Source organism: Dromiciops gliroides, chromosome 3, assembly GCF_019393635.1.
Source record: "Dromiciops gliroides isolate mDroGli1 chromosome 3, mDroGli1.pri, whole genome shotgun sequence".
Taxonomy (NCBI): Eukaryota; Metazoa; Chordata; class Mammalia; order Microbiotheria; family Microbiotheriidae; genus Dromiciops; species Dromiciops gliroides.
The window spans coordinates 320,919,327-320,934,937 of NC_057863.1; the positions used below are offsets into that span (position 1 = coordinate 320,919,327).

The window sequence follows — 15,611 nt, forward strand, 5'->3', positions numbered from 1 at the left end:
CTTCTCAGATCATGATGCAATAAAAATTACATGTAAGAAAGAGCCAGGGAAAAGTAGAATGAAAATCAATTGGAAACTAAATAATTTCATTCTAAAGAATGAATGGGCCAAACAAGAAATCATAGAAACAATCAATAACTTTATCCAAGAGAATGACAATAATGAGACAACATACCAAAATCTATGGGATGCAGCCAAAGCAGTGCTTAGGGGAAAATTTATAGCTCTAAATGCTTACATGAATAAAAAAGAGAAAGAGGAGATTAATGAATTGGGCATGCAACTTAAAAAGCTAGAAAAAGAACAAATTAGAAATCCCCAATTAGACACTAAATTAGAGATCCTGAAAATCAAAGGAGGAATTAATAAGATTGAAAGCAAAAAAACTATAGAATTAATCAATAAAACTAAGAGCTGGTTTTATGAAAAAACCAATAAAATAGATAAAATATTGGTTAATTTGATTAAAAAAAGAAAGAAGAAAACCAAATTACCAGTATCAAAAATGAAAAGGGTGATGTTACCACCCATGAAGTGGAAATTAAAGCAATAATTAGGAAATATTTTGCCCAACTGTATGCCAATAAATTTGACAATCTAAATGAAATGGATGACTATTTACAAAGATACAAACTGCCCAGGTTAACTGAAGAGGAAATAAAATCCTTAAATAAACCCATATTAGAAAAAGAAATTGAACAAGCTATTAATGAACTCCCTAAGAAAAAATCCCCAGGGCCAGATGGGTTTACGGGTGAATTTTACCAAACATTTAAAGATTAATTCCAATATTATACAAATTATTTGGAAAAATAGTTGAAGAAGGAGTTCTACCAAATTCGTTTTATGACACAAATATGGTGGTGATACCAAAACCAGGCAAAGCAAAAACAGAGAAAGAAAATTATAGACCAATTTCCCTAATGAATATTGATGCTAAAATCTTAAATAAGATATTAGCAAGGAGATTGCAGCAAGTGATCACCAGGATAATACACTATGACCAGGTGGGATTTATACCAGGAATGCAGGGCTGGTTCAACATTAGGAAAACTATTAACATAATGAACCACACCAATAAGAAAACCAACCAAAATCATATGATTATCTCAATAGATGCAGAGAAAGCTTTTGACAAAATACAGCACCCATTCCTAATAAAAACACTAGAGAGTTTAGGAATAGGTGGAGCTTTCCTTAGAATAATAAACAGTATCTACCTAAAGCCATTAGCAAGTATTATATGCAATGGAGATAAATTAGAGGCCTTCCCAATAAGATCAGGGGTGAAACAGGGATGTCCATTATCACCCCTATTATTTAATATTGTTCTAGAAATGTTAGCTTTAGCAATCAGAGAAGAGAAAGGAATTAAAGGAATTAGAATAGGCAAGGAGGAAACAAAACTATCACTCTTTGCAGATGATATGATGGTATACTTAAGAAATCCTCGAGAATCAAGTCAAAAATTACTTGAAACAATTAACAACTTTAGCAAAGTAGCAGGATATAAAATAAATCCACAGAAATCATCAGCATTTCTATACATGACCAACAAAGTCCAGCAGCAAGAGATAGAAAGAGAAATTCCATTTAAAGTAACGGTAGATAATATAAAATACTTGGGAGTAAACTTGCCAAGACAAACCCAGGAACTCTATGAACACAACTACCAAACACTCTTCACACAAATCAAATCAGATCTAAATAATTGGAAAGATATCAATTGCTCATGGATAGGCAGAGCTAATATAGTAAAAATGACAATACTGCCTAAATTAATTTACTTATTCAGTGCCATATCAATCAGACTACCTAAAAATTATTTTATACAGCTAGAAAAAATAATAACAAAATTCATCTGGAAAAACAAAAAATCAAGAATATCCAGGGAAATAATGAAAAAAAATTCACAGGAAGGTGGGTTAGCGGTACCAAACCTGGAGCTTTAATATAAAGCGGCAGTCATCAAAACTATCTGGTACTGGCTAAAAAATAGAGTGGTAGATCAATGGAATAGGCTAGGCTCAGGAAATGCAGTAGTAAATGACACTAGTAATGTAGTGTTTGATAAACCCAAGGACTCCAGCTTCTGGGATAGGAACTCAGTATTTGACAAAAGCTGCTGGGAAAACTGGAAGATAGTATGTCAGAAATTAGGCATAGACCAACATCTTACACCTTATATTAAAATAAGGTCAAAATGGATATATGATTTAGACATAAGAGGTGATACCATAGGTAAATTAGGAGAGAAAGGAATAGTGTACCTATCAGATCTTTGGAAAGGAAAACAGTTTTTGACCAAACAAGAGATAGAGTATATTATAAAATGCAAAATGGATGATTTTGATTATATTAAATTAAAAAATTTTTGTACAAACAGAAGCAATGCATCCAAAATTGGAAGGGAGGCAGAAAGCTGGGAAACAATTTTTGAGGCCAGTGCTTCTGATAAAGGCCTCATCTCTAAAATATATAGGGAATTAAATCAAATTTATAAGAATCCAAGTCATTCCCCAATTGAGAAATGGTCAAAGGATATGAACAGGCAGTTTTCTGATGAAGAAACCAAAGCTATCTATTCCCATATGAAAAAATGCTCTAAATCTCTAATGATTAGAGAGATGCAAATTAAAACAACTCTGAGGTACCACCTGACACCTATCAGATTGGCTAAAATGACAAAAAAGGAAGATAATAAATGTTGGAGAGGCTGTGGGAAAATTGGAACACTAATGCATTGTTGGTGGAGCTGTGAGCTGATCCAGTCATTCTGGAGAGCAATTTGGAATTATGCCCAAAGGGCGATAAAGCTGGGCATACCCTTTGACCCAGCAATCCCACTTTTAGGTCTTTTGCCCAAGGAGGTCATGGAGGGGGGAGGGGGACCCACATGTACAAAAATATTTATAGCTGCTCTTTACGTGGTAGCAAGGAATTGGAAGTTGAGGGGGTGCCCATCAATTGGGGAATGGCTGGACAAGTTGTGGTATATGAATACAATGGAGTGCTGTTGTGCTGTAGGAGGTGATGAGCAGGAAGAGTTCGGAGAGACCTGGAGGATCTTCCGTGAGCTGATGATGAGTGAGATGAGCAGAACCAGGGGAACATTGTACACAGTATCATCAACATTGAGTGTTGATCTACTGTGATGGACTATATTCTTCTCGCCAATGCAGTGGTACAGAAGAGTTACAGGGAACTCATGGTGGAGGAGGATCTCCAAATCCAAGAAAAAAAAAAAGAAAGAAAGAACTGTAGAGTATGGATGCTGATTGAACCACATTATTTCTTTTGTTTTGGGTGCTGTTGTTTTTTTTTTTTTTCTATTTTGAGGTTTTGCATCACTGCTCTGATTCTTTCTCTTGTAACAGGATTAATGCAGAAATAGGATTAATGTTATTATGTGTATATATATATGTGTGTGTGTGTATATATTTATCTGTATGTATAGATATATGTAGATATAACCTATATCAGATTGTCTGCTGTCTAGGGGAGGGGGGAGGGAGGGGAGGGAGGGAGAAAAATCTGAAATTGTAAAGCATGTATAAACAAAAGTTGAGAACATGTAACGGAAAAAATAAAATACCTCATACATTAAAAAAAAAAAGTCAATGGGAGACTTTGAATAAAGCAGTAATAAAGCAGACAAAAAAACAAAAAAAGAAAAAAAAAGGCCTATCTAACCTAGAGTTCCAGCCTGGTCTGGTTCTTCCTTAAGTCCTCAGCCTTAAGCCTGCTTCAACCATGAATTCTTCTCAAACTGAATATGGAAGCTTTTTATAGGTCTCAAACTGAATATGGAAGCTTTTTATAGGTCTGGAGCAGAGGCGGTCCTTACACACTGCTTCTAGCTGATTGGTTAGCATCATCCAAATCCATTGGTTCAATGGACTTGAAGGTGGTCTGGAGTTGAGTTCAAAGTCCTTAGCTTCTGAGAACAATATCTCCTTAAGGGCCAGCCAGGTGTGGTTACAATCTAATTAACTGGAAGTAGGCTAATCAGCAAAGTCAATCACTCTCAATTCAATCAGTTTAGATTAATCTCCAGGTGACCCTTTGAGTATCTGTCAAATCCCATTATTTTCTCACATTATAAACTCAGGAGAACCATCTTAATGGTAGGATAGGATATAATTCAAGGAAAGGGTTCTTTACCTTCTCAGAAACAAATGGTTCTTGGAAATCATAAATCGTCAAGTGCCTCCAAGTTCACCCTGATGTCAGTAGGATAGTTTTTCATGTGTTTCTGAAAATCCTAGGAAGTGAGAAAGGGTATAGTGACTAACTTTTGGAACCCCTCTTGACCCCACCCTTGTATTGTCATCTGGACATTCACTCCCATGCTGTCAATCCTCCCCAGTCCCATATTCCTCTTCATTCCTGACTCCTTAGGTTGTCATAGTCAGTCGGGTGCCCTCCCTTCTCTGGAGTTGTCTAACCTCTTATTATAGTTATCCCTTCTATATCACCGGGGTTAGGGGTACAGCACCCCTGTGATCTGGAAAATCCATGTAAAATATTTTTGGCTCTCCATTCAGACTGGAGAAGTCTGAATTATTGTGATATTAAAAGATAAAATATGTTGAGATTATACAATAATATACCTATATTTTATGCATTTCTGAGCTAAATTTTTTCTGGGTTATCTGCTGGCCTTCAAGGCTTCTGTAGCACTCTGCCCAAATTCCCATTGAATTTCTTATGCTGATCCACAATATATCCAAACTGCAATGGGGAAAGGCAGGATGTGGACGAGATAACTGTACTTTCGGTTTCCCCTCCTCTCAATGGAGAAATGCTGGACCACAAGGCAGGTAGTAGGAAATCAGTGATTTCTAGATAATAACAATGCTAATAAATTGCTAAATACTAGATTTATTCCTACTGTTGCTGCTGCTAGCTAGGTAGTTAACTTAGATTTACAAATGCTTATTTGCAAATGTGTGAATTTGTAAATTTGTAAAACCTTACAAATATTATTTCCTTTTGTCTTCATAACCACCTGGGAGGTAGTTGTTTTGTTTTTTTTTTTTAATCCTCATTTTACAGATGAGAAAACTGAGGCAGGCAGAGGTTAAATGACTTGTCAAGAGCTATATAGTTAATAAATGGCCAGATCTGAGTTCAGGTCTTCCTGACCTCAGGTCTAGCATTCCATCTATTGGCTCACTTAACTACCTCTCAGTGTGGTAGAATGTGGAAAAACATTGTGGCTCCCCAAATTAAAAAAATCAATCAATCAATCCATCTATAATTATTGATTGTTTATCCCTATTGGTAGTTAATAGGATGAGGCACAAAATCAGCCTAGAAAATTCTAGAACAAAAAAAAATTATTGGCATGTGTGGCACACTGAGCTTAGCATGCAGTTGGAATTGGGTGATGCCAGGTTGTACCCTCACCTTAAACCTCTGGATTCCACTTTGGTACTGGGCTCCCCATTACCACTTCAGAGGTAAAGGTCCAGAGCCAGTTTGCAAGTTCTTAATGGTCCCTAATTTGGAGAATTTCTGGCAGTAGTTTTGGTGGGCTTCAAGAATTTGTGTTCATTCAAGGACTCCAAATCTTCCCCCAACCCAGCCCAGTCAACAGGATCATGAAATTGACCCAACCTTAGTCTCGTCCCTCCCTGTGGCTTCTTAACATTCCCCTGTCTTTTTTCTACCTTTTCTTTGGAACTTCAGATTCTCTGAAAATGTCTTTACTTGGAACATTCCAGGCTAGAAACTTTTTGTTTCCTGGATGACCTGTGGCTCTTTGATTATGACTACAGAGGTGGAAAATTCCTCAGACCCATCTCTCCCCAACCCCTAAAAATCCTGTAGCTATCTCAATGCCTGAACTGCCCTGACCCCTGAATTTTGCTGAAGTATGGGGTATCATTGACTCTCTCTTCCCAGCATGGTCTGAAGACCATCTTGCCTGAGGCTCCCCATTGGCATTCTTGTTTTCTGAACTGTCTCAGTCCCCTTCCCTTGTCATTCCTGCCTTCCTCTCCCTTGGCTATCTCCAGGTAAACCATGTAGCCTTTCTTTTGGAAAGCCTTTAAATATGATAAATCAAAGAAATTTTTGCTTTCAGTATTGACTAGCAAATTAATTCTTCTATGAAGCCCCTTTTAGTACCATCAGTGGACCTTGACAGTGCACAAAGGTCATCATTTGAAGGATTGTTGCCCACCATGAGTCTCTCCGTTGACTTTTGGGTCACAATCTTTTAAGTAATAAACATATTTTTGAATATGACTTCAAAGAGGTCAATTCTGGACCTGTCAAAAATTCAGGAGATGAATTTTTTCCCTCAAATTAGGAAAAGAAATTGTTTAATACTCTACAATCCAAATTTCCTTTTACCAAATCGTAAACTCAGCTATGTGACTCAGTAGATAGAGTGCTGGGCCTGGAGTCAGGAAGACCTGAATTCAAATCCAGCCTGAGATATTTATTAGCTATGTGAATCTGTACAAATCACCTAACCCTGTCTGCCTTAGTCTCCTTATCTATAAAATGAGCTGAAAAAGGAAATGGCAAACCACTCCAGTATCTTTGCCAAGAAAAGTTCATGTGGGGTCATGAAGAGTTGGAAATGACCGAAATAACAAAACAACAACAATTTTAGAATGTTTTAATTTACCACAGTGGTGTCTGAAGGTAGGTTCCTTTCAGAAATGGAATCTGTTGGAGCTTTCCCATGACCTGCTACAAAGATAAGATCATATTAGACCAACTAGAGAAATAATAATAATAATCAAATAATATCAGTTTATACAAATAGTCAGTGATTTAGAGCCAAGTTGTAACCTCAGCTTCGAGGGTCAGAAATCCTATTTTTATTGACACCATTCTTTAAATATCAGATCAAGTTGACAAGCATTTATCGAATATCTACTACAGTCCAAGCTTTGTGTTAGTTGCTCAGGATACAAGGGAAGACAAAAACAAGAACAAAAATCCAGTCCCTGCTCCCACAGTGCTCACAGTCTAATGGGAGAAACAATATGTGAAGTATAATGTACAAACAACATATAGACAGGATAAATTGGGAATAATCAATAGAGGAATGGTACTATCATTCAAAAGGATTGAGAAAAAAAAAATCTTGTAGGATTTTAGCTGTGCCCTCAAGGAAGTCAAGGAAGTCAAGAGATAGAAAAGAAGGAGAACATTCCAGGAATAGAGGACAGATAGTGAAAAAGTAGAATTGTGTGATACAGGGTCTTATGCAAGGAACAACGTAGAGGCCAGTATCAGTAGACTGTAGAGTATGTGGGGAGGAAGGTGTAAGAAGGATGGAAAGATAAGAGTGGGGCAGCTTAGGAAGGGCTTTGAAAATCATCAGAGGATCCTATATTAGACCCTGGAGGGAATAAGGAGAAAAAACCTAGAGGTTAGTGAATGGGGGTGAGGTGACATGGTCAGATCTTTTGGGTGGTGGCAACATAAGAGGAGGAAAAGGAACATAAAGAAGGGATGCTCCAAGGGTTGAATTGACAGTATTTTACATCACCTTCATTGCTTAATTATAATCCTTTCTCCTTCCTTCCTCCCAATAAACCATTCCTTGAAAGAAACAAAACTTAAATATACCAATTCTGCAAAGCCTAACTAATATGTCAGCCAACTATATCTGACAGTACATACCTGCAGCTGCAACGAAGGCAGGGAGAGACAGAGAAAACTTTTTGAAGTAAACAGACTGTAAATCATGTGGTGTCCCCAAAGTCTTGGTGCAGCCCATTAATAATAATAATAATAATAATATTATTATTATTATTATTTTGCTAGGCAGTGAGGGTTAAGTGATTTGTCCAAGGTCACACAGCTAGTAAGTGTCAAGTGTCTGAGGCCAGATTTGAACTCAAGTGCTCCTGAATCCAGGGCCAGTGCTTTATCCACAGTCACCTAGCTGCCCCATAGCCCATTAAGACAGTGAAAAAATTTAATATAATTTAGGCTTGGATTTAAGTCCTAAACCTATAATTTGTTATAGTTATTGCAGAAATATTTCTGCAGAAGGTTTTGTAGAAGTTTAAGGGAGGATGTACTTGAGAGGACATAGCAAAGTCACAGCATGACAACATCCATGATGCTTTTTCAATTCTCTTTTCTCTCTCTCCTTGGGGTATTATAGGAAAATGACAAGGTTTGGGGAAATGATTGGGGCAGGGGATGCAACACAGGAACTAAATAATGAGTATGAAGGAAGAAAAGATGGAACATTTTGAGGTTATTAGATCCTTGAGAGAGAGGCAGCACAGATAGCATCTTGGACTTGGAGGCAGGAAGATTAAGGTTCAAATCCTCATCTTAATTTGAAAAGTAGAATTGGATCGAAACATTCATATTGATATGAGTTTCTTTTTGAAGCAAAAAAAATTATAAAAACAGGTCTAGGGGCAGCTAGGTGGCACAGTGGATAGAGCACTGGCCCTGGATTCAGGGGGACTTGAGTTCAAATCCGGCCTCAGACCCTTAACACTTACTAGTTGTGTGGCCATGGGCAAGTCACTTAACCCCATTGCCTCACCAAAAAAAATACCCAAACCCCAACAACAACAACAACAAAACCCAAAAAGGTCTAACTCACCTTTACCTTTACGTTTTGCCACGTGTTTGCATACAGGGACATATCGTTTAGTGTTGGTCCTGCATTTCTTTAGATCAACTGATGTCTGAATCACTAGTATTTTTGTTATTTTTGAAGTACCTTGTATCTAGAGGGTAAAAATATACAAATTAATGACCAAAGTAATGCCAAAGTACAGTGGTATTCAGTTATAACTCTAAGTGTCTTTCCACAGAGTATATTTTCTATAGGTTAAATAATGCTTCTGATTGGTATTCTTAAGAAAATAACCTGTAATAACTGAAAAATTTGGTTAATTATCCAGTTGTTTTCAATAGCCAGTCTTTGAAAACCTTGTACAAATAGACGTCCAGTTATTGGGTTCATTTTTTCATTCCACCAGTTAGTGTATGGACTTAGCCTTGTGATCAGTAGGAAGTTCGGGGTCAAATTCTACCTCTGAAATTTAAACCAGAGATACGTTAACTACTCTGAGCTTCAGAAGACTAAAACTTTACCAAATTAAATATAGTTGGGGATTTGCATTAGTGGAGTTCTCCTGAACACAAAATTACAGATTCTTGTTTTATCAGTGTTCTAATCTACAGAGGACACAGTACTAAGAGTAGTTTGAAAACATATAACCCATAGAAATAGAGATTTGAAAGGGCCCCAAGAGATCAACTATTCTACCCAATTCAGGAATCTCATCCATATTCCTAATGATAGAGAACTCACTACTTAAGAAATTAGCCTGTTGAATGTTTGGACAAATCTAATTTTTAGAGGCTTCTTCCCTTTACTAAGATGTATCTGATAGTTTGTAATTTCTACCTCTTTGACTTAACCCAAACACATCTCGTTTCTCATCTACATGGAAGCTTTTCAAGCATTTAAAGGTGGTGACCTCATTGAATTCATCACTCATTAAAGGCAATCTTTTTACTTCTAGGCTAGATATTACAAGTTCCTTCAACTAGTCATTAGATGATATAGTTTCTTGAATTCCTCACTATTTGGGTTTTCCTCTGTTCAATTCAATCAGCACTTATTAATCACCTACTATGTGTACAGTACTTTGCTAGGTGCTAGATACACATAGACAAAACCAAAATTCTCAAGAAATTTGCATTCTACTGGATTGTCTAGTTTTGTCAACTATTAAATGTGAAATCAAGATCAGAACATCAAAATCCAGTTCTGACATAATTAGCATTATATACTTTTCCTTGGATGATATGATATTTCTATTAATATAGCCTAAAATAATATTTACCGTTTTAGAAACCATGTCAAATATGGAATATTATACTATATTAGACATATCAAATATTACCTAGAGGTCATATAAGACCATCCCTTTACCTGATGACACGTTTTAGGAATTAGTGTGGGTGCAAAATACATTTTCTGTAGCTGACAATCTTCTGCACTTCCATATATAAGAATAACATAGTTTGCAGTTTCATCATAAATGTCAGCTTTGGAATCTTTTGGTACATCTCTCACATACACATTACAGAGTTGTAATTGCAGGTTGTATGTCCAATCCTATAAGAAAAAAAGGAAACAGCACGTATTATTTTTGTATGAAAATAAGTCTCATTTAAGAAATATAAGTATACTCAGTGTTTTTAGATGAGCTGGAAGGGTGAAGGGCAATTAGCATCTCACCTCATAAGCCAAAATTTCCTTGACTTTTCGAGCACCAACACCAAGTGCCAACTTGAGCCATATTTTATATTCTATGGATGGACAGCACTCTTTAAATGCATCATACAAATGATATTTAGGGATGAAACAGGTCTGGAAAAGGAAGGGAAGCAGAAATTTATCATTTCAGCTCTCACACTTCAAGAAATGTGAAAATATTCTTTTCCATTATGGTTTGAAGAAAAAGGTTTTCCAGTTTATAGAAACCATAGGGGTATAAAATATGTGCTTCTTCATTTTGAAAACACATTTTGAAGCAATCTATCAATAAGATAGCTAAATTATCTGTTGCTAATGATAAGAGTTGAGATCTCTGGAGATCTAAACTCTTGGCTTGAGAGTAGACTCTGTATGTACAAAATCCCAACACCCATGAGGTATTATTTCTTATTTCTATGAAGAAGGCCAGTCCTAGAAGCAGGAGTGTTCAAGTTGAAGTATTGCCTCTGATACCATGTGACCTAGAATAAATCACTTAGCTTCATGTAGGCAAGTCTCTAAGACTATAAGCTAAAATGAGTTGCCAGTCTGTATCAGCAGAGGAAATTTCTAGGATTTTGCTACCCTGATGAAATCACAGATGACGCCCCCTCCACCCCAAATGAATCTAGCTCTCTTTGCCCATTTATACCATACCCTGAGCTTTAGTTATTGGTGTACATGTAAATTTCCCTATTGGAGGATGGTGATCCCATGTCATTCATATTTGGATTACACATAACAGCTGGCACAATGGTTTGCACAGAATATGGGTCCAAATACTATGTGATGAATATGAGGTCACTGGAAGGAAAAGGCATCATGTAACCTCTTTAACTGAAGATCAATCAATCTATAAGCATTTACCAAGTACCTACTATGTGCCAGGGACTGCAATGGGTCCCAGGGTAAAAAATGAAGGAGAACTCTCAAGGATCTTACCATCCTTACTTACATCTTATCAGGGGAAACAATACAGAGCCATACAAGAAAGTTCAAAATGTATACAAAGTAAAAGCAAGGTTTTTCAGGTGTGTGTGGGGGAAGCTAGTAGGGGGAGGAAATCAGGTTGTACCTCATGTTGGTAGTAGCTGTTTGAATGGAGTTTTGAAGGAGGATTAGGGTGAGTAAGAAATGGAGGAAAGGAGGGAGTGCATTCTAGGCATGGAGGATACTGGTGAAAAGACACAGGGATGGAAAGGGAATGTGGTCATGTAAGGGACATTCAGTAGGTCAGGCCTGTGCTTTAGGAATACCATTTTGGCAGCCGTGTAGACCATGGATTGAAATAGAATAAAGAAAGAATACATGGAAAGCAATTTGGAGATTTTGTAGAAGTGCAGGAGAGAGGTGATGAGCGCCTAAACAGGATGTGAGTAGAGAGAGGGTAAGGACGTAAGAGATGTTGTAAACATTGAAATGACAAACCATGACAATATTTATGTCTATATGATACAAGCATTTCCAGTAATACTGTGGTTGGGGGCTAAAAATGTCAATTAATTAATTTAATTCTACATGGGACGTTTGAGATGAAGTAAATAAAGATTCAAAGAATTGGCATCCTTTTAGGATTCATTCATGTATGCAAACTAACTAGTTTTGCCTCTGGTCTCACATTAGGAACAAAAACTATGAGCACCAATGCTGAGCTAGCACCATCCTGGGGATTTTGCCCTTTTCTTTGGATAAGAAATCCCAACAGCCCAAATCCATAATCCTGGTGCACCCCTCCTGAACTTTTTCCCAGGCTTATCTCACTCTTTAAATTATGTAATTGACAGTAATTGCTGTGAAATGTCTTCCACACAATTTCCTGGGAAGAACAAAAAAGGAGGGAGTTTTGCCAAATGCAAAAACACGTAGATTCTTGCTAATTGTTTGGATCCAATGAGTTAATACAGAGGAAAACACAAATAGAGAGGAAAGGTATGCAGAGATTGACGTAAAGAGACCTAGGTTTACATTTAGGTCTTCACACTAATTGTGGGAGTTTAAGCTATATAAGCTCAAACTCCCTGTTCCTCCCTGCTCACCTAATTTTAAAAATGGAAATAATACTATTTGTATTACTTTTCTTTAAGGGTGTTTATGAGGTAAGTACTTTGTAATACTAAAAGTAATAATAATGATGTTGATGTTTCCCTCCTTTGGTAGGCTGCTGACAGGTTCTTCTTCTTTTTTTTTTTTTTTTTTAGGCAATGGGGGTTAAGTGACTTGCCCAGGGTCACACAGCTAGTAAGTGTCAAGTGTCTGAGGCCGGACCTGAACTCAGGTACTCCTGAATCCAGGGCTGGTGCTTTAACCACTGCACCATCTAGCTGCCCCTTGACAGGTTCTTCTTAAAGCAGTTAGTTCATTATATTATTTCTCCATCAGAAACTTTCACTGGTTATCCATCATTATCTTCAGGCTGGAGTGCAAACTTCTTAGTTTGGCATTCAATGCCCTCTACAATCTAGTCCCAATATACCTTTCAAACCATACTCCTGCTACTTTTGTATTGCTTTTCAGACATTTCAATTTGCTGTCTTTTATATATGCCAGTGGGGCAGCTAGGTGGCGCAGTGGATAAAGCACCGGTCCTGGATTCAGGAGTACCTAGTTCAAATCCGGCCTCAGACACTTGACACTTACTAGCGGTGTGACCCTGGGCAAGTCACTTAACCCCCATTGTCCTGCAAAAAAAAAAAAACAAAACCAAAAACAAACAAAAAAAGATGATTGTCACTTAGTAAATTGCCACATCTGGTTTAAGGGTAGGCAAAGCTCCGCCAACAAGTCTGGCAACCTTCACATCCCTCAAGGTACTTGGACAAAAAGAAATATAGAGACCTAAGGCAGACAGAGTGTTTTTACTGTTTCCAGAGGCAGTCATGCCTTGCTTAAGCAACTAGTTGCCTAAATGGAAAAAAAAAAGCATCAGAAAAGCTGGGCTATTAAGTTTCAGTTAGCTAGTTAGAGCATGTATTAATTATACACTTATTTATATGTTCAGTCATGTCCAACTCTTTGTGACCCCATACTGAGTTCTCTTGGCAAAGTTACTGGAATGGTCTGCCATTTCCTTCTCCAGTGGATTAAAGTAAACAGAGGTTAAATGATTTTCCTGGGGTCACACAGCTAGTGAGTGTCTGAGGCTGTCTTCCTCACTCCAGACCCATCTACTGAACCTTCTAGCTGCCTCATATTTATTATTAGACATATTGCATATAACATATATACAATATACATATGCATATTACATATCATACATAACGTATCATATATATACACATACAACAAATATCTAATATTATGTGTATTTATAAAAAACAATTGAAGGGATACATTTTTTTGTTTTGTTTTGTTTTTGGTGAGGCAATTGGGGTTAAGTGACTTGCCCAGGGTCACACAGCTAGTAAGTATTAAATGTCTGAGGCCGGATTTGAACTCAGGTACTCCTGAATCCAGGGCTGGTGCTCTATCCACTGCGCTATCTAGCTGTCCCGAAGGGATACATTTTGAAGTGATCATCTCAGTATTGTGCATAATAAAGCCCAATGAGTACCACCTATTGACTAATTTCTTTGAAACCCTTCCCTTGGTATAATGATATACAGTGAATTTCATCAACCAACTTCATCAAATAATTCATAAGGTTGGAAAAAATGTGGCCCTCAAAAAGTGTCTACCAAATGCAGGTTTTGTTTCTTCACAAACCTTTTTATGCCCTCATCATCAGACTCATGCCAATTTGTTAAATATAGAAACATCATTATTAATAGATTTCAACGTCATAACCAAGAAAAGGAAGCAATTATCAGGTAGACAAAGCCATATACACATATTTCCTAACCTCTACTACAGTTTTACAGGTGGCAGTATATTTCACAGGATCATCTGTTACGCAGTTCAATTCTCCTAGGATCGCCCCACTGATGAGGTAGTCTGCATAAATCATGTGACTTTTTTCGTCTGTCCCCAAGATCATTTGGTTCATTCCAAAATAAGGTTTGGAACTTTGTCGCTGTTCACCAAGAACAAGATAAAACAAACAATTATCCTTCATTATGCAGTACCAAAAAAACCCAAAAAACCCCCCAAACTCCCAAACCCCTTAATGAACCAAACAATCCCCCACCTTCCAAATAATCATCCAATTAATTTCCCCCTTGTTCTTTGAACATCTTTCCTAATATTTTCATATAATTTGACTTTTGGAATCTTTCATTTCTTTTGGGGAAAAAATCTTCTTAAAAAAGGTCATCACAAAAATGGGGGAAGAAGGGGAGAAATAAAGTGGCAGTGAAATACCCCTTACATTTCTTGCCTTTAATGATTCATTGGGAATCATGCCCTAAACATAGCTTATCCTAAGTTAATATATTATGGGGGTAGCATGTGTGTGGCTACCTCCCTTTCCCCTTTTCAGAGAAGAGAAGGTGGCAGCCCATGTGTTGGGGGGCAAATAACAGGGTTAGTTTTTTATTGTTGTTTTTAAATAATTGAAGTGTGTTAGCTCTTCTGGTGAATAGACAGGCAGCCAAAACTTTCTACAATCCCTTGATTCCTCTGCTTGATTATCAACAAACTCCATGACATCCTAGCTTTCTTCTGATGACACTCGAGATTATAGAGATCACACTCAATGAATCTGAGAGTTCAAACAGGACTCCAGAAGGTGATAGTCCAGTCTTTGCCTTAAGACTTTTAGTGAGGGAGGACCAACTAATTCCTGAGACAGTTCGTTTCATTTTTGGATAGTTCTATTGCTAGGAAATTTTTCTTATACCAAACCAAAATTCCTTCTCTTCATCATCTCTATCCCCCTCCTCAGATGCATGATGCATTTTCACTTCAACTAAAGTACTCCGAACCCTAATCGTCCTTTTAGGAACAACTCAGGGGCTAACTCCTCTGAGAGGCCTTCCTCGGATCTGTACCGTCATTCGTATTTTCTCCCTCCACAAATTACCTTGCATTTTCTTATTTGTGTATCAACTGTATCCCTTAGGAAGAATGGAAGCCCCTTGAGGCTAGACACATCTTGTTTTTATCTTTCTCTCCCTAGTCACTTAACATTTCTTCTACTAAATTTAATGCATTGAGCCTATTGGTGGTGACTGCTACCCAGTTATGAGTATAACTGAAAAGATGAGTATGTGGTCGTCAGTCTTCTCTGTTACACATAAATGTCAAAATTGTGCTTCTGGAGGAGGCAGTTGGATGCGATTGAAAATGTCTTGAATTTGGCATCAGGGTCCAAATCCTAGTTTATAATACTAATTATGCAGCCTTAGGAAGAAATTGTTTAAGCTCTGTAAATTTTGCTATTAAAACTTAGTTCTTGTTGCATAATCTT

At 37.3% G+C, this 15,611-nt stretch overlaps 1 protein-coding gene across 1 annotated transcript in view; it reads right to left on the reverse strand.

Moving 5' to 3' along the window:
* Nucleotides 1-4,192: 4,192 nt before the first annotated feature.
* SLC9C1 (solute carrier family 9 member C1) overlaps nt 4,193-15,611 on the reverse strand; it is a 65,827-nt gene continuing 54,408 nt past the window's right edge. The window contains exons 22-27 of the mRNA XM_043993490.1: nt 14,106-14,276; nt 10,250-10,381; nt 9,941-10,126; nt 8,597-8,723; nt 6,644-6,708; nt 4,193-4,264 (exon numbers count right to left, since the gene is read on the reverse strand). Coding sequence (XP_043849425.1) covers nt 4,193-4,264; nt 6,644-6,708; nt 8,597-8,723; nt 9,941-10,126; nt 10,250-10,381; nt 14,106-14,276 — 753 coding nt within the window. The remainder of the gene's footprint in view (nt 4,265-6,643; nt 6,709-8,596; nt 8,724-9,940; nt 10,127-10,249; nt 10,382-14,105; nt 14,277-15,611) is intronic.